We start from the raw sequence: 19,155 nt of genomic DNA on the forward strand, positions 1-19,155 counted from the left end.
ACCCTAAGCAACCTGATCCAACTTCAAAGGTAGCCCTGCCTTCAGCAGAAGAGTGGACAAGGAAATACCCAAAGGTCCCTTCCAACCTATATTATTCCATATGGCTATGCAGTCCAACCAGCTGCTCTAAGGATCATACAGAATACCTACATTATTCTCAACAGATGTTTTCCTGATATGTAATCAAAGACCTTAATGTTTCGTAGGGCTAGCAGATTTTGTGATCTCCTCCAGGTCTTCTGCAATTTCACTATAATATTGTACCCATTTTCAGTTTGGGGTTTACTAAAATCGCCCATCTTTTTTGTAGAATTTCAATATGTGTTCCCTCTAAAAAATCTGGACCATTGTTTTGTTTGCAAGCAAAATTCCTTACATTCGTCCCTACTGCTGTATTGAATTTCATTTTTTTTTCTCATTTGAAGAGTCCTGTCATCCAACCTCTACCTAGCTCCAATTCACCTACATGTATTATAGTCATATTCTTAGCTGTAACATTCAAGTTATTAATTAAAATATTAACTATACAGATCTATTTTTTACAATCATTTCAAAGATTGCTTTTTTAGGATATATGTATTTTCCTGTAAAAATCACCATGATACAAATCGCTACTTGCCTGTTACTTGCATCTGTAATCTTCCATTATGGTTGTTACTTGTATCAGATCTTGGTGAGGCTGTGGCCATGTCAGAGGTTTAGGCTTTAGCCTAAAAAAAAAAAAATAAAAACAAACGACACAGTTTATTAAAAACTACTTATCTCCGTATGTTAGTTACAACTATTAAATAAAATGCTCAGCAAGTTATCAAATGTTACGTAGGTATGGCAGAACACATCATTTCATAACATCAGATGAAAAATAAACAAAACAAAACAAAACAAAAACAAAACAACAACAACAAAAAATTACTTTGGAAATTTGTCCCACGTTACCTTTGAGGATAGCAAGATGCTTCAGTAATGCATATGTTTACATAGTTTAGAACAACTGTGTAAGGCAAGAAAAAGAATTCAGCTGTGATATATTAACATTCCTATTTCCAGAAGGTATGCTTATGGTCTGATTTCAGATGAGCCAAGCACCAACAACTTCAAACAATGAACAAAGTATCTCAAACATTTACACGCTTGAAAATCAATCTGTCGCCAGAATGTTGCACTCAAGAAATAACGCAAGTGATTCAGACAACAAACATTTTAATTCTATCCCTAGATTTGCAATCAGCTTTCTATACTACTGTTGTCCACCCACAAATCACTTCCCTCATCTATTGAGACAGTAAGCACTTTACAAGGACCACTCCATCTTATCATTTGGCAACTAAAATAACATGGCTCGGATTTTAGCTGGGGCATCCCAGCACCCGAAGCATGTGCAGACATCATTACTCCCACCCTCCTGAACTAATACACCTGAAACAAAGTTGGAAGTAAAATATTCTGTTTCTATCAGACATCTGTTTTTTTCATGAGGAAATACTACATACATTTAAACTACACTTTCCGTGATCTGGATGAACTTCCATACAGTTATTTCTGTGAACGTTAACTGGTATCAATAATAATATGGGAACAGTTGTCACCAATCCCTTTTGATTGTGCACTTCTATCAGTAAAAAATTTATGAGCACAGACCCTCAATATGTGTACATTTATTTATGTTATATATAAGTACTACTGTGCTAATATATTCTGTAAATTATAAAACATGTAAAAATAGAAATTAAGAAGGATGAAATAAAAATTAAATAAAAAGTATTTTTAAATCATTATTAATGGTACAAAACCCTTTTTTGCTCTCACTAAAGATTTTTTTTTTTTGTGAGAGCCATGTGATTGAATATGCTTCATCATTTTTTATAATGTTGACTTAACACTTTTTAATACAGCAATCTGAAGGTCTAGTTCTACATTCAGTCTATTTCAGTACTTGGATTTAATGGCTGTCATAGCTGGAAAAGACAATTTACAGAGACACATACATGCACATGAAAGTACATCACTGGCTACACTTTCTATACACAATACTCATTTTTCATTCCCATCCACTAATTGTAAAAAAGTTTTTCTTTAAATTTGGCCAGTAAATTTCCATCTTCCCCATTATCAATCAGTTGCTATGGCAAACCAATGGAAGGTGTTGCACTTTCATATTTTTAACAAATGGGTTCAAAAGCCCCTGAAATCCTTCCATTGGTAAGACTTTTAAACAGGCAAGAAAATTCTGTTTCCAAGTTCAAGTGTACAAATATAAGAGTTTTTACAGATGACACACATCTTCTCTGGCAACAAAATCACACAACAATGGAAACATTTCCAAATACCCATTTTCAAAATTCTCTCTCCATGAGTTTCTTTCAAAAAGCAGTCACCTTCACCTTGAAGGGACATGTTAAATGTCTTTATTTTTTAAAAAATATCTGTTAGTCAGCATACTGCTGACAGCCACTTGACATCACAGAACAGGTCAGCAAATTCATCTTTTTATGAAAGAGAAACGTATAATTAATCTTTAAGTTTTACAAGTCTTCTAGGCACTTTGTCATGATAACCAACGAACCTCTGCATGTACAAAAGATAACTCCCCATGTTATTAGAAATTATGGTAAAGATTCTACTATTTAACAGTCTTGTTTCCATACAATTAACCACATTGATGACATCCTGCTGCACTTTGTGCACTTCTGGCTCCAACTTCCTTGCTGCTTGCCTATGCATGATGCAGTGAATGAATTCCATATGTGGTGCTCTCTTTGTAACCTAACCTCAGAATTCTTTTTACTTCAGTCAAAGCAGCCACTCCATCAGTGGTTACATTTGTACAGTATTTCCATTTAAAAAAATGTCATTTACTGTTGAGAATGCATCGTCTCTAGTACATCTTTCCTTAGTGATTTCTTTATGTATTTCATTATTAACACAGAATCTGGCAACTACCGTAAACTAAGCCACATTACAAACATCTATACTTTCATCCAAATGTATAACTACCCTCCCACACTGTGTAACTTTTTCTAATATTTGTTTCTTCAAATCTTTGGCAATGTTTTTCAGACATCTTCCAACAGTATCTGCTGACAAAGGAATGTATTTTAGTTTGTCACCACATTGTTTTCCATGTATTATTGCTACCATTTTTACTGTAGCAGGAAGATCAAGTGTTTCCCCAATGGTATGGGGCTTCTATGTCTTTTGCTACTGAGAAACCTCAAAAGAGGCTTCTAAAGATCTATCACTGAGTTTAGTGAAATCTTGCAAAGTACTGGACTAAGTATCACATGACTTTAAACATTGCTGAAAAAATTGTGGAGATTTGTCTTCATGTTCTGGATGTTTAGTTTTCAAATGCCTTGCTAATTATGATGGCTTCACACCATCATTAGCTGGTATCTCAAGGTATAATATTCTCTTATGGTGAGGTTCATCATTAACAATAGTAGATGTACATCCATATTTCAAATAGCCTTCTTGATAAACCCACATTTTTTTGGCCATCATCTTCTCAGATCTAATTGTAATCATTTTTACCTCATAATGCAGCTGATCAGGAGCTCATACTAGGAGTAGGAGAAGCATCAGCTTTGCCATGTTCTTAGTGTTCACTTGTGCTCACATTATTAGTATTCTCTTCAATCCAAGGTCTCTCTGCACTAATTTTTTTAAGCCACTTGCCCATTTTGTGAAGGTTAGTTTAGTTAAAACTAGAAAGTATAATCCATTAATCCACCTAACCAGGCACAAGTAAAGTGCAATACACTGAAAGCAAATGAACAAGTGAAGGTGCTACTGCGACCCCTCCACACTGTGGAGTAATAAATCTGCCTCCAGGACACCTCACGAACCATATGTGACACAGGACGATCCGACATATGGTCCAACTAAGGGTGCCAGTGTCAAGACGTGTATTAAATAGAGCTTAATTTCTTTCTGATTTTTCAGTTAAAATATAAGTCCTACTATTTTATTCCCACACCTCAATGGATGGTCTTGCGCACCTCACTTTGGAGGTCACTAATATGGAAGACATTGAAGGAGTAACAAATGCAATCAATTCTGTGGCAAGAAAAACTCAGATTTTTCACAAGAAACAAAGATCTGCAATCTAGTTCTAATCATACATTAAAAAATTAGTTTAGGCATACTTTTGTAACTGACAAATTATGGTTATTTTTACTGGGTTTTTTCCTCCTGCTGTTCCATCTGCATAGATCTAAAATGCTAGGAGTTTTTTGGGGTTTTATTTGTTTGGTTGGTTCAGTTTTGTGGGGTTTTTAACTCTACTCCTAGCATGTATAAAGCAGAATAAATACAGAAGTACAGAAATAAACTGTGTCAAAGTCCGCAGGTAGAGAGTTCATTGCCTAATCTCCTCGGGTTTCAGGTGCTGATTTATCTGCAAGGCATACCACCTGCCCTAACCTGAGTTTCTGGCTCTGCTGGCTACTAAGCTGCTAACTGCATCTGGCAAACGCTGTGTTCGCCAGTCTTCTGATAACAGGAGAGTCAGAATTCACTACACTTAGCTTTGTATCTTTCTCCTTGAAGGAAAAAATGATCATGATGCCTGGGAGAAATTATTACAATGCCAGGGAGATCGAAATAGAGGATGAAGATGAAACAAAGATAGGCTTGGGGTTGGCCAAGGGGCTGCATGTTTCTGCAATAACTACATGACTGGATCTCACATCAACAGTGCCCCAAAGTTCTGTTTCTGCCTGTGTAAAATTAACATCCTTCTATAATACAAGTCTACCTTATATTCTTGCCAATATGGTACACCTAGGTACATTTACACAGCAATGATTACAGTTCCAAATTTTTAGTATGTTGTAAAAAAAATACTGCAATAACATGTATGTCAAATATTATTTAGAAAAACAAAATATATGGAAGTGCAAAAAAAGCATTTAAGTTTTTTAAACAAACATAGCTTTTTATCAACAATACATGAAGAAAGTGTTATGTCATCTTTTATATTTAAAAGGGCTTTACTGAACAGAGCAAATTAGTTGAAATGACTGATTGTGGTCTCATCATGTTCCGAAGATTCCAAAGCTGCAGTTCCCACCTTCCCCCATCCTTTTTTAACTGAGTAGGAATTAAGTACTGTTTAGGAATTAAGGGTGTAGGAAACATTAAGTTTTCTCTCAGTGAAAAGAAGAAAACTAACCAATTGGGTTTTCTAGCAACTTCTTTTCCAGCAATACATCCAAAAAAATTATTTAAGGCTTCAGTCATCAGTTATTTTCATCAGTAACTATCCAAACTCAGCTACTGACTTTTTAAATCAAGTTAACAGGTTTCTGTCTAATCAGCTCTGATGCGGGTTGGTTCTCCTGGGAGAAAAGGGAGCCTGCTCACATTATGATGTTTGTAATTTTCATTCAAGATCCAAAAAGCTACTCTTATTGTATTATTGAAAAAACAAACAAACAAACAAAAAGGCTTCACTGCCTGATGCACATCAGGTCACACTCACTCCCCATCAAATATGTCTTTCTTCCAGGTAAATAAAGTCTTCAGGAAGAAAAGTTGGCCAAGTTACATTGTATAAGAAGAAGGATCTTATCTAGAGCTGTGGACACCTATTACTCCCTGAAGGCTGATCGAGATACATGACAAATGCTGCTGCACAATCGAAGAGAAGCACAATCTAAAACTTAGCCTTTGATAAGAAAATTACTACCATGATGCAGCCATGGGGGTCAGGGGGGCGGGGCGGGGGGGTGGAAATGGGACATGGGACAACAACCCTATTTATCACATTAGCTGTTCGCAGTAGTGATAAAAACAGTATAAGTGACATGGTGTAAATGTACTAGTACTGATTATCATATTCAAGAAAAGGACAGGACATGAAGAGCACTACTGGGAGAATAAAGACAATGAAAGAGCAGCCCAAAGATAATAAAGACTAGAAGTAAACCTGTTCATCATCTATAAATATATTGGGACCGTGTAGAAAACAAAATTACAGGCTACTGAATTAAAAGAACAGTGTTGCCGTAAATGTTTTCAGAAATCTCAGGTTTCTGGAGGGCAAGCTTCAAGCAGAGAGAGCAAGCAAGCATATACTATATGAAACTAAGCAGGGACCATAAAGGAGTCACATAGCAGAGGGACTGACAGACTTGTACTAGGATGGGATTACGACATCACTTCTTTGCCTCACCAGAAGTAAAAATGTTCATAAATTGAGAAAGATTTTAAAAAGTTCTACAACTAAAAATCCTCCAAATACTGAAAAATTCTAAGTTTCAAGGACTAGCAGCCTCTTGTATTTATGAGCCAGAAAAAAAATGCATCTGCATGGCAAAAATAACCAAAATTTCAACTAAACAAGTTGTCTGATCTTGGGGAAGGAGGGGATGAGATGGCAATTACACAAAGTGAAGTAATGATACTCATTTGGAGGATTGAGAAGTTTTCACAATCAGGGATAACGTCAAAAGCAAAATACCAGTACTTTCTTAATCTGATTTGCAAGAAAGCCTCTACGAGAAAGAAAAACAGGTGGTAAAGAATCTCTGAAAGATGGTGGTTTTTTTAAATAAAAAATGTTGAAGAGTTTTATTTTAAATAATGTAAGCCCTAACCACTAATGGGCAAGGTAACACTGTCCTATGAGTGCTATTTACTGCATTCTTGCATCATGCACACACTTTTTTCCCGCAGCCCTAAATCTCTTTTCTTGCTATTCAAAATAAATGCCGTTTTGCTACTAAACATGTTGATTAAGGGTTAAAATCTTTGAGGTTATCTCTACATAATCTTAAAAAGAGGATTACATACAACAGTATAAGAGCCACCATCCCTGTAGTTATAATCTACCTGAAAATCAGGGGATTCATTCTAACAGGGCTAATCACCACACATTCCCAAATACGAACTTGCTACACCTCTTTATTCAAGTTATAGGTTGTCCTGGGTTTGAGTGAGTGGGGGGTTTTTTGGTAACAGGGAAGGGGGTTACAGCAGTGGTCTCCTGTGAGAAGCTTCTCAAAGCTCCCCCAGCTCCAAGTCAGCTCCACCTCTGCACCAAAACTGAGCCAATCAGCTGCGCCTCTGCGATAACATATTTAAGAAGGGACGTGGTGACGGGCAGTGGGACTTGTGAGGAGGAGTTGCTGCAGCTGCATGAACACCAAGGTCAGTGGAGGAACGGAGGAAGAAAGGAGGGGGGAGGTGTGCTGGAGCAGAGACCCCCCTGTATCTTGTGGTGAGACGGCAGGGCGGCCCCCCCTGCCACCCATGAAGATCTACAGTGGAGCAGACACTGATTTATGGCCTGGGAGGGGCCTCACATGAGTTAGTTAAGGCCACTGTGCCCAAAGGCAGCCAGGATCCTGTGGGAAGAAGCAGATCCCGCTGTCGTAGTTTAGCACTGGGAGGATTCCAACATGAAGGAGTGTCCAACGCCGGAGCAGCTCAGGAAGGGTTGAAGCCAGTGGGAGGGACTCAAGTGGAAGAACAGTTGTGGAGGATTGTCTTCTGTGAGAAGGGGACCATGGTTGAGCCGCAGAAGGAAATTCCAGAAGTTCCCCACCACCACCCCCGAAGAGGGAAGAAGTGGCAGCACTGACTGCACTCCCCATTCCCTGCCCCTGTGCTGCTGGGGGGAGGAGGTAGAGATATCACGAGCAGAGCTGAGCCTGGGAAGAAAGGAAGGGGGGGTGGGGAAGGTGTTCTCAAGATGTGTCAATGCTTCTCACTGTCCTATTCTGTCTGTTAAGTGGTGGTGGTGTTAAATGAATTTATGTTCATTTTTTCTTCCCCTAGCAAGTCTGACTTTTGCCCATGACCATAATGGGTGATTTATCCCTCCCTGTCCTATCTCAAATCCCAAGCCTTTCCTTATTTTCTCCTCAGCGCTGGGAGAGGGAAGCTGTGTAGTGCTCAATTGCCCTCTGAGCTCAAACCAAGACATAGGTTAAGCTTCATTGGACTAAAGGACATGAAGCTTTACTTTCAGAACTGCTTCACTGACATATATAAACACCCTCCCCCCCCCCCCAATTCCTCAAAATTCCTGGGCACCAAAATGAATTGAGAGTCTTGAGAGCAGCATAAAGATCACAGTTATCACAACACTTCTGGCTAAACCATCCTCAGCATACATAACCATTACATCAACTAGAAGAGTACAATCTATTTATTAAACCCTGTAACAGATATTTTAAAGATTAATATTACTTCAGGTTTATAAATTATTTCAGGTAACCACAGATCAGTTAGCACAAAACAAAACCCTTGCAAAACCATGGAATGGCTGACAGTAGTCTACTAAAAAATTAGTCATTTCCTAATTCATGGGAATCAACATTTTAGTGGAAGACAGTTTAGTTAACAAGAACACCATTTCTAAATTTACACTTCTGTGAAGAATTTTCTCTAAATCTCAAAATGCTATTAAATCTTCAGAAATAAAAGACAACCACGCTAGTGGATATTTTATTAATTTATTTTTTATTCTTTAGTTGATGATTTAATTATTCATGGAATTTAAGCAGGTACATTTTAAATTACATTATTCATTTGGTAATGAATGCACCTGGTTGAGACTTACTATTGTGCTATATTGAAACAAATTATGGTATTTCTTGTGAAGTTGAAAGCCAAAAAGTATCCCTGGAGCAGTAAATGTATTTATAAATTGTCTGATGCTTTGAATCAGCAATTGAGGAGATTTTCATGAAGAACCAAGAAACTCCAGTGTAGAAGAGTACAATAATCAACACAGAAAGTCCATTCCTTACTCATACGACACCACAGGAAACAAGCTAGGAGTAAAAAAGAATTGTAACAAGCTTAGGATAGTAGGATCTAATTACCTGTGATAACATTTCACAATGACTGGGAAATCCTATCACATAAAACTGTTAAAATATAGGAAGAATGTTAAATCTGCAGAAACAAGAAGTTACACAGCGTGGCTTCTCAATTTAACTTTAAATCAGAAGATCTGCAAATCAGGAAAGTATCAAGGGAATATTCATCCAAGAAGCACAGTCTGTTTACCCCCCACAATTACCTACAGAAGGTCAACCCACTAAAAAAACACCACCTAACTAAACAGAATGACAAACCCAGGAACTCAGAAACCATGCATAAAGCTGTGGCAGAGAATTTCATAAATCACTGTGACCCTTAGCTGAAACTGACAGCAGTTGCATCTGATGCAAGACAGAAGACTGAACAGAAAATAAATATAATTGTAATTTAAAATTAGTTATATTCAATCACAACATATTTGGGCTTACTGATGGTGGTCTAATGAGCACTAATTTATTCTTTTGTTAATCTGACACTTCTGTTCCAGAAATAACATAGAACATGGTGGATAAGGGATGAAAAAAAATAAACAGGAACAGATTATACCATGAATGAGCACTGTTGAGTCTAAAGTCTTCCTGAATGCCCAAAACCAAAATAAGAAAACTTAAGATCTAGTTGTATAAATGCACTAACCAAGGGCAAAATAAGTAGATAATAAGTAGATGAGCAAAATGCAATAGATGAGCAATATTACTAAACTCCCGACTAACATCTTTAATTCAATTCACTCTAAGTATAAGTAAGAATTGTCTAGGTAAAATCACCATAATGCCATATGTATTATTTTTCCTATATCAGAGCATATCTTCCAAACAAGAATGGAAATGCAGAAAAATCTTTTCTCCACAGTTTGTTGTTTTTTGTTTGGTTTTGTTTTTGTTTTGTTTTGTTTTGTTTTGTTTTTTTTTTTAAACAAAGCAGCTCATCTATTCAAGATTTTTCCTGCCTTCCCCCCAAGCAAAAAGGTAGGAAAGGTTAAAGGAATAATAGAGTAGGTAAGAAATAACTGAAACTCTAAATCCTATGGCTATTTAACATAATAAATAGTTCTCTGGAGAGTTATGGGAAAATAACAATACTGACATTAATTACTTTTCCTTGTTACAAAGCATAAACACAAACACCAGAAAGGCCATCTTACTTGGATTATAGAATCATAGAATGGTTTGGGTTTGAAGGGACCTTAAAGACCATCTAGTTCCAACCCCGCTGCCACGAGCAGGGACACCACCTTCCACCAGACCAGGCTGCTCAAAGCCCCATCCAGCCTGGCCTTGAACACTTCCAGGGAGGGGGCAGCCGCAGCTTCTCTGGGAAATCTGTGCCAGTGACCTCACAGCAAAGAATTTCTTTTTTATATCTAATCTACATCTACAAACTATCCAACGACAAGATCATGCCTTTATCAGTATTAGTTAGCACTGGATTACCTGAAGCTACACAATACTGTCACAATTCTATTAAATGTAAAACTGAGCAATATGTACACTATCACAATATTAGCAATACAAATTTGTGCTCTACATGTCAGACATTCCCTTCCTGTTGTCCTGCCTCCACATACACACACTTTTGTTTTCAAGATTGGATAATGCTGCTGGCAACAACCTCCTTGTTCCTTCAGTGGAAAAAGAAAGCCTGAAAGCAGGACTAGACATATGGATGATTTCCTACTCTCCCCAACACAGTGGCAACAACTGTCATCTTCCTGAAAGATGCTCACACACAGTTGCTTTGTCTCCCTGTACCACACACTCCACCATGGCCAAAGTCTCCCCAGAATATCCCTCCTTCCCACACCTCACACTCCAGAAAATCAGAACAGCTACAGTACACAGAGATTCTGGCCCCTCCACTCACCTGAAATCACTGGTCACTTGTCCAAAACCTTTACCAGTGTTGCAACAATTGGCCTCTTTACATTACTGAAGAAGCCAGAACCACAAAAACACAAGATAAAACCAAAAATAAGTGTTATTAAGTGGTGGTAAAACTGGAAATAGAAAAATGAGAGTATACTAGCTTTTAGGATAACACAGTTCCTAGAACAGCATACTAAAGGAATTATACAATAGTCCAAAATAGAAGAGAGACAGCTTTTAGAAGCAATTAAATTGTTAATATACCAAAGAAAACTTAACTTTACACTCTTCTTAACTTTCCACTCTTCCTCTTCAATTTAAGGGTTTACCTTGGGGGGGGGCAGGGAGAGAAGGGTAGGGAGGGGTGTGGAAAGAGGATAAGGGAAGGGAAGTCATCACTCCTCTACAACAAAATCAAAAAGTATAAGATTAGAAGCAAGTTTCTTGATATGAAATAAGAAAAAACTTTTCTTATTTCAGATGAAAGTAAATTTCTTAACCTATTCCTTTCCATTCAGACTTCAAAAATCCAGAATTTTTACTCAAAGAAATTCTGATTTGAAAGTCTATTTCACTATTTATCAACAATAAAAATGGCGATGATTGCTAACTTCTGGAGGATCATTAAATTTAAGTGAACACTCTCAACACCAGGAACCCCTAAATTTATATATATTCTGATCACATCTCTACCAAAGGCACATTTTTCTATTTTTGTTACAGTAAATTGAATGTATGTCTAATTAGTTAATTTTTTATTTAAAATAAAAAAAAGGGGGGGGGAGGGGTACAAATGCTAACATAATCCTTACAGAGAATGGCAGTGATTCTATATCATTAAAAAAATTAAGAACATCTTTTGACATTGGGAAACAGAACAGAGACCAGATCTGAAACAGATCTGTAGACCCAAAAACATGCTGGCCTTTACTGAACAAAGCAGAATAGTAAAGGATCATTTCTACAACTTGTCTTGCCCACAACAACACTAATAAAAAAATTCTAAGACTCTACACTTCCTAAATGGATAGCTTTGGTCATCAACAACTAAAATTACAGTAATATTAACATGTAGGCAATTAGAAAACTTTGAAATCAAAGTTTTATTTCCCTGAATGCCACAAGCCTGCTTGCTACTTTAAGAAGCAATGGAAAGACTACGCTTACCAGCAAGGGGTATCTTCCACAAGCACCAATATGACTCCCTGAGAACCACTGAACTTTCTGCTTGACGTTGCTCTTCACAAAAATTTGTGAAAACCTGTCCTCTTCCATTTCTGATAGCCTATAATAGGAGAACTTAAAAAGGAAGAGGACAATTCAAGATGTCTGCAATTCCATTCTCCTTTCTGACCAAATATGTGGTAACCAGAAATATACTATAAAGCCCAGTAGATACTTTGTTTTAGATGTGATGGAATAGGGATACAGACAGGAGACATTATGTAGGCCAAGGTATTAGCTTTTATTAACCAGTAGACTATTGGTGTATTTAGAAGCTTCCCTTCATGTATGCACTACATTACACTCACTCTTAAGGAACCAAATTGTTTGAACACAAGGACAAAGTTTAAGAAAAGGAAAACATTGTTCAGTCATACTATTGTTTTAATTATCTCCCATTACTCATCCTTCTAGCTAGCAAGGAATTTTAAAAGGGTTGTATTTAGTTGTAAATGAACATATTGGAGCAGTTACACAGCCAACAAGTCCTTCTTCAAACTACTAAAAGTTGCAAAAATGTTAGAGATTTTTTTTTTTATATACTGTCAAGTGGAAAGCCTTGACAATTTTAAATTTATTAAGTAAAGGAATAGAATGAGAACTACAGACTAATACAGCATCATTAAGCAGCCGGCCTTGTTTTGTCTCTCTTACACATCTACTGGAAGAAACACAGTCTAGCAGCAGAAACCAGTAGTCTAATCTGTGACTCCCACTGGACATAGGCAAGGAAGGCAAAGTCCAAGTTACACAAACAGCTCTAACCTTTGTTTTCCAATCTAAATGCTCTACACTTAAGGTCCTAGATTCTTTCAATTTAACTCCATAGCTCTGTTTATATGACACTGAAGTGTTATGTTTTTTTCACAGACTAAGTCAAGTTCCTTGTCTTTTGGTATTCTGCTTTTCCCCCCAACACAAGCTGCCTATTCCAAATCACACTTTTTTTTTTTTTTTTTAATCTGCACGAGTTCCATCACTTCCTGTTTTTTAAACCCCTTATTTTTTGTTGTTTTCACCTTTACTACCTTTAACTTCCAGTCCTGTGTGTATTTTTGTCTTTGAGTTTTACACCTAAATCGTGTACATTTTTTCTGGAAAATAATTTTAATCATCCACCACAGAAGTACACATGAAAGCCATATATTACAGAATAAAAAATATTTAAGATTGGAACCATGCAACATGCACACTCACCATCATGAAAGAACATGCAACATTACCAGTCCTAACTTCTGTGACAGCATGCTCAGGGAACTTAAGGTTATTCACTTTAAGAATTCCTGCGAAAACTATTTAAGATACAGTTCTATGCTCAACCTGAAGGCAAAAGATGGCACAAGACATATTCAGAACCATAAAACACAGAATAACTTGAATGATTAACTTGTAAATTTGTAAGATGCGGTGAGTAGTACTGAATGGTGTCCTTACAGACAAAGTATCGTTTGTAAAAGTATTATACACAGTAGTTGTGTAGGCCAAGGTATCAGCTTAGTCATTGCTTAATAGCTTAAAAAGTACTAGCAATGGAAATCAGTTTTTCACTGATCATTTCAAATACTACTGTAACAGCACTGATTTTACTTCTCATCACACAAGAAAAACACATGACAGCAGTAGTTTTAGAACAGGATTGTAGTAAAATCATCATTTGCTGAGCAACAGATTATTTTCTGGAGCAACTATTGCTGGTTTCAAACTTCAGTCAAATAAATATTGATGGACTGAAATGCAGGTCCTCATCTAAAAAAAAAAAAAAAAAAAAAAACCAAAACAAACCAACAACACAGAAATTGTAGTATACTGTTTAATAAAATGAAAAACTAGTAACCTTAAGCTATTTAACACTATACCTAGGTACTTATCAAGATTATAGGATTCCTGCAGATCCCTTTACTACTTACACTTCTACTTACTAATAGTTTCTCTAATTCCTTGGATATTGGTGAGTTTTAAAAAAACATGTATGTCAAAAAAAAAAAAAAAAAAGGCAACCCAACTGTATTCCATCACACTTATAAATATTACCTATACAAACAAATAGATCTAGAAAACTTGAAAGGACAGTAATAAGTGCTGTTCAAAACATTTGTAACTGTAGGACATACTCAATGCTAATAGTGAACACTGAAAATTGTTTTTAACTCAATGGTCCAACTAAAGTGCTCTTAACACCAAACAGTCATCCTATAAACGACACATATACTATATATAGTCCCTAATCACAAAATCACAGGATGGTTGAGGTTGGAAGGGACCTCTGGAGCTCATCTGGTCCAACCCCCCTGCTCAAGCAGGGCCACTCAGAGCTGGCTGCCCAGGATTGTGTCCAGATGGCTTTTGAATATCTCCATGGAGGGAGACTCCACAACCTCCTTGAGCAACCTGTGCCAGTGCTCAGTCACCATCACATAAAAAACTGCTTCCTGTCTTTCAGTGTGTGCCTATTGCCTCTGGTCTTGTCACTGGGCACCAGTGAAAAGAGCCTGGCTCTATCCTTTTTGCACCCACCTTCAGGTATTTATTTATATTGATAAGGTCCTCCCTGAGTCTTCTCCAGGCTGAACAGTCCCAGCTCTCCCTGCCTTTCCTCAAAGGAGAGGTGCTCCAGTGCCTTAATCATCTTCACAGTCCTTCACTGAACTCTCTCCAGTATGTCCACGTCTCTCTTGCACTGAGGACCCTAACACTGGGCACAGGACCCCAGATGCAGCCGCACCATCATTGAATAAAGGGGAAGGATCACCTCCCTCGACCTGCTGGCAATTCTTTGTCTAATGCAGCCCAGGACAGCACTTTTCACCTTTGCACCCTGGGCACATTGATGCCTCATGTTCAACTTGGTGTCCACCAAGACCGCCAGGTCTTTTTCTGCCAGCAGAATGTCTTGCTTCATTCTGTTAAACATACTACCAGAACCATCTTCCACTGACAATATCCCTCACTCCTTTACCTAGGAGTAGCTTACAAACATGCTCAAAAAAAGGGAATTACTTGAGGCTGAGAGGACTGAAGAAGGACCCAAAAATGTTAAGTATTAAAACCACTTTTGATAAAACAAAGGTGAATAATGCTATCAGAAAGTCCTCATACTTTCTGTTATCATCAACACACCTTTTGGAGTGAATCTTCAGACAATCCAGAACAATAAGGAACACAGTATCATTTAATTTCTCATGTTTTCACCAAGCCCATAGCACATATTGACAGGTATGCAGCTGCTTCCTTAGGATCTGCTTTGACATTAGCAGAATTTCAGCTTCAGCAGCCTCCTCCTCCTAGTCTATAAGGCCTTGTCAGCACGGGAAGGCACTAGTTCTTCCTGAAAACAGCTTCTCCAGAGATACTTCAACATCTGTGATACACTGTAAATACTTTTTTACTAAGTTCCAAGTTGCCAACCCTACAGCAGACCTACATAGAACTGAACTGGAAAGCGAATTGTCATTCTTCTTAATCACAAAACATTCTGAGATGGAAGAGATCCACTGAAATCACCAAGGCCAACTCCTGACTCCACACAGGGCAGCCTAAAAGTTAAATGATGGATCTAAGAGCAACCCCCCCACCTCAGAAAAGCAATCTGTCCACACATATTGGAATGGAGAGCAAGCTACATACAAACATATTTCATTTCTGTATTTTTTCAAGCATTCACTGACCATTGCTTCAGATAATGCATGAATCAATATTGCAGTATCTACAACATATTGCCAGCCTCATATTGGAGTCTAAGAAAAAATATACTGCAATTACAGGTTTACAAAACCTTATTTTTCAGAGCGTTATGTAGGAGGTCCAAACAAATAACAGACTATGATTCCACTGCACACGTCTGCCTGTTCTGTTCTGCCTTATACTTACACTAGCAAAGACCTTTTTAGCCTTGTTTCCCAAGCAAACATCACATGTATGACTCATACTGTCCACCTGCCTATTCCCTCTCTTCCTTTCACCTCCATCCCTCTAAATTAATCTCTTCACCACCAGATTCAGTTAAAATAAATGGTGAAGTAATGTCCTCTGATACACTAAGTTCCCATAAACTTCATGAAAATCAACAGCTAAGTAGAAGGGAAGGACAGTTTTCTATGCTCGCTGAGCAAAGGCTGCAGCATGAACTCCAGCTATCCACACTGCCTGGTTCAAAGGCTACACAATCACCACAGACACAGCTGTGCTGGAGCTGGAGTCTGAGCATACTGGTTTTTTACTACAGGTAAGAAAGGTGTAGAACAGCAACATGAAGAGAATTGTAATGATGCAAGAAAAATTTGTATGAAGCCTAGTTCTGCTGCTCACAGAGCAACTTACTGGCACAATATTCAGGGTACACCTCGCTTGTACATCTTAATCATGATGATGCTTTTAGGTCCTACCACAGTATCAAATAATGAAAAATATCACAATGCCTCCACTGTGTATTACAGGTAGGACCACACACAGAATGAAAAAAAAATGGAGTAAACAACATCCAGGTTGATTGAACAGAACCCTGGTAGTTAAAGGCTGACAGTCCAACACATATGGCCAGAAATCAGGGAAAAGTATTTTCTCCTTCATTTTAATATTCAGCTGAATAGCCTTCATATCTGCCAGAATACATAATATGCTAACTATACACACTATTCTTCAGCCTCTCTGGGTTGCCTTCTGCTATAGATAATCCTAGCAGTTGGTAAAAATTATTGTTTATCAGACTTGTATCAAGAACAATGTAAAATTATATACTAAGATATATCTCCAAAACATGGGCAGATTTTAATATCCCTACACTTCAAACAGAAAACCTTACCATAGTTACATGAGGGTACTTCCGTATTAAATTTAACATATTATAACAATAAGGAAAATGAAGAAGTATGGGCTTCAGAACAGGCAGGCTGACTGAGCACATACCAAGAGTGCCCAGCTATCTTACAAAATCCACTCACAAGAACTCGTGCCTATCACCACCACATTATTAGTCACAATAGTCATGACTAGTGTAAGCACATCTCTATTGCAGTCACAGCAAAATTAACAAACTCCAAAAGAACATCAACCAACATTAAAGATGTTAACCAAGACTGCTGCTGTTTCTGTTACACCCTCCCCCTTGTTTTTGTGGGGATATGAAGAAACCATGATTAAGGAATACCAATAATGGGAAATACACTAATACTGCCCCACAAAATAGTCTCCCAGTCTCCCCATTGTTATGCTAAATCAGTAGAAGATGACAATTCAAAGAAGAGGGGAAGAGTTACTCAGTGTTACAGGCTAAAGTGGCAGAAAGGCTCTTTGCACATTTTTCACCAGTATGAGAGATCTGCTATGATCCACCTCTCCTCAGTAACTCTATCTCAAAAAATAACTCAAAGAGGTATAAGTAGAACTCACTGCATGTTCTCACTCTTTTCTCTGAATATTTGCTTCTTTAAGTGTGCTGTGGAAGCCTCTTTCCCAGCTGTCAATCTCAGCAGTGTTAAAACACTAAAACATGTCTGTCCTAATTCCAATCACAGACTGCACTTATCTTACCTATTACTACCTGAGAGCACTCACCCAGACATTGTCACATGTTTTTCAATGCTAAAGAATTCGACCTGATCCTTAGTAAGGCTCCTACGTGATAAATAATTCTCACTTCTCAAAACAAAGACTTTCCTGCTTCTGCTAATTACTTTTCAATATGATTCTAATCCAAATTAATCTGATTCCAAAATTTAACTACACAAAAATGACAAATTGAGAACATGAAAACGAATAACATGTAAGTCTTACCAGAGGAGCCCAAAGCTTGACTTCTCAAGGGTCAATATTGAACCACATCAATACATTACATATTAACTTTAACTCAGCACTACAAAGGAATCAGTGGGCTATAACAAAACTACCTAGATTTTGTAGTAAAAGAGTGTTTGAAATATTAGGTATTTTCATGTTAGTTGAACAGCTGGAGTTCATGAGAAATGCAGATATTCTCATGAAGATCAGCATCCTTTCTGGTGAAAAGTCAAAACTAAATTACATAACTTAAAACCATTAACAGCTAATTCTTGAGAACAATGCCTTCAAACAAAGTGACTATGAAAACTGCACAGAAAAGATCATCCAACTCCCCACTGAAAGAAGTATTTTTCAAAATTATTCCTTATTCATGTTGATTTTCGAGGAACTTTTCAGGGTAGGTGTTAAAGACAGAGGAAACACAAGCAATGGAAAAGCATGTCCAGTATCCTTTACCCACATAACGTACGCTTGCATGACATGGTCAACCCACAGATCTTCCAGCCTGAAGAGTATTAAGAATCCTTAGTCATTCTGTAAGTCTTCTTCCATATAAATCAGTTATTCTTGCTGTCCTTCTTTGTACCTTTTCCAGTTCTACTATATACCTTTTGAGACAGGGTAGAAAGTGGAAAAGATGAAAAAATGCACAAAGCACTGATTCAATATAGAAATGCACTGTGGATATAAATAGTGGCATAATGATGTTGTCTATTTTATTTTTTATTCTATTCCTACATCTTCTATATCAACCTTTGAAACCATCAGCTTTTAAGCTGAGGGAGTGTCAATAAACATCTGGAAAAACATTCTTACTTCCCCTCTGTTAATAGGGAGGGATTGAAACACAAATTTTTCAAGTATGCAAGAAAATAAGCCCAGTGTCTGTCTCTACAAATACAGATTTGTTTAATCTAATTTTAATTTCTTATGGCCTTTAAAGCTTTGAAACTGGAGCAACCAGCATAATAATTTACTCAAAATAGGCAAGGACATCAACCAACTCTGAAAGCAAGCTGTCCCTGGTAGTTAAAAAAAAAAAAAATGCAAGAAATTCTGTAGTAGGCAGTCCAGACTTCCTTGTTCATAGGAAGTATTTAAAAATGCACTTAGTTTATGCACTGAAGTGTAATCAGTATAAACTTCTTAATTAAAACTCCTATTATTTAGTAACAGATTTTCTCCTTCTTTGTATTACAATCTATACCTTATTTGGAATCATACCTCTGCCAAACCCAACTGATTCTTGTAAGAATTACTTCTTGGTAGATTACCCTACTCTACTTTTCAAAGTGTGCTCCAACCCAACACGTCCTTGTTTAGTTATACGATAGAGGGTTAAAAGCATAGGCTCAAATTTACTCCTATTCAAGGTTCTGTTGGCTTCTGCTGGAGGCCTCTCTTCCTTCACTTCTTTTCATGCTAAACATAAACAATATTTTCCATGTTATTTGCA

The 19,155-nt window shown here is 37.3% G+C and overlaps 1 protein-coding gene across 3 annotated transcripts in view; it reads right to left on the reverse strand.

Annotated features, from left to right (window-relative positions):
• Positions 1 to 19,155, reverse strand: part of WWP1 (WW domain containing E3 ubiquitin protein ligase 1) — a 62,309-nt gene that overhangs the window by 36,667 nt on the left and 6,487 nt on the right. For all 3 annotated transcript variants that reach the window (XM_042785848.1, XM_042785846.1, XM_042785849.1), the window contains exon 2: positions 620 to 710. In XM_042785848.1, the coding sequence (XP_042641782.1) occupies positions 620 to 689 (70 nt within the window). In that variant the 5' untranslated portion in view covers positions 690 to 710. The remainder of the gene's footprint in view (positions 1 to 619; positions 711 to 19,155) is intronic.

This window comes from Tyto alba, unplaced genomic scaffold (assembly GCF_018691265.1).
Source record: "Tyto alba isolate M040663 unplaced genomic scaffold, T.alba_DEE_v4.0 Super-Scaffold_9, whole genome shotgun sequence".
In the NCBI taxonomy this organism is placed as follows: Eukaryota; Metazoa; Chordata; class Aves; order Strigiformes; family Tytonidae; genus Tyto; species Tyto alba.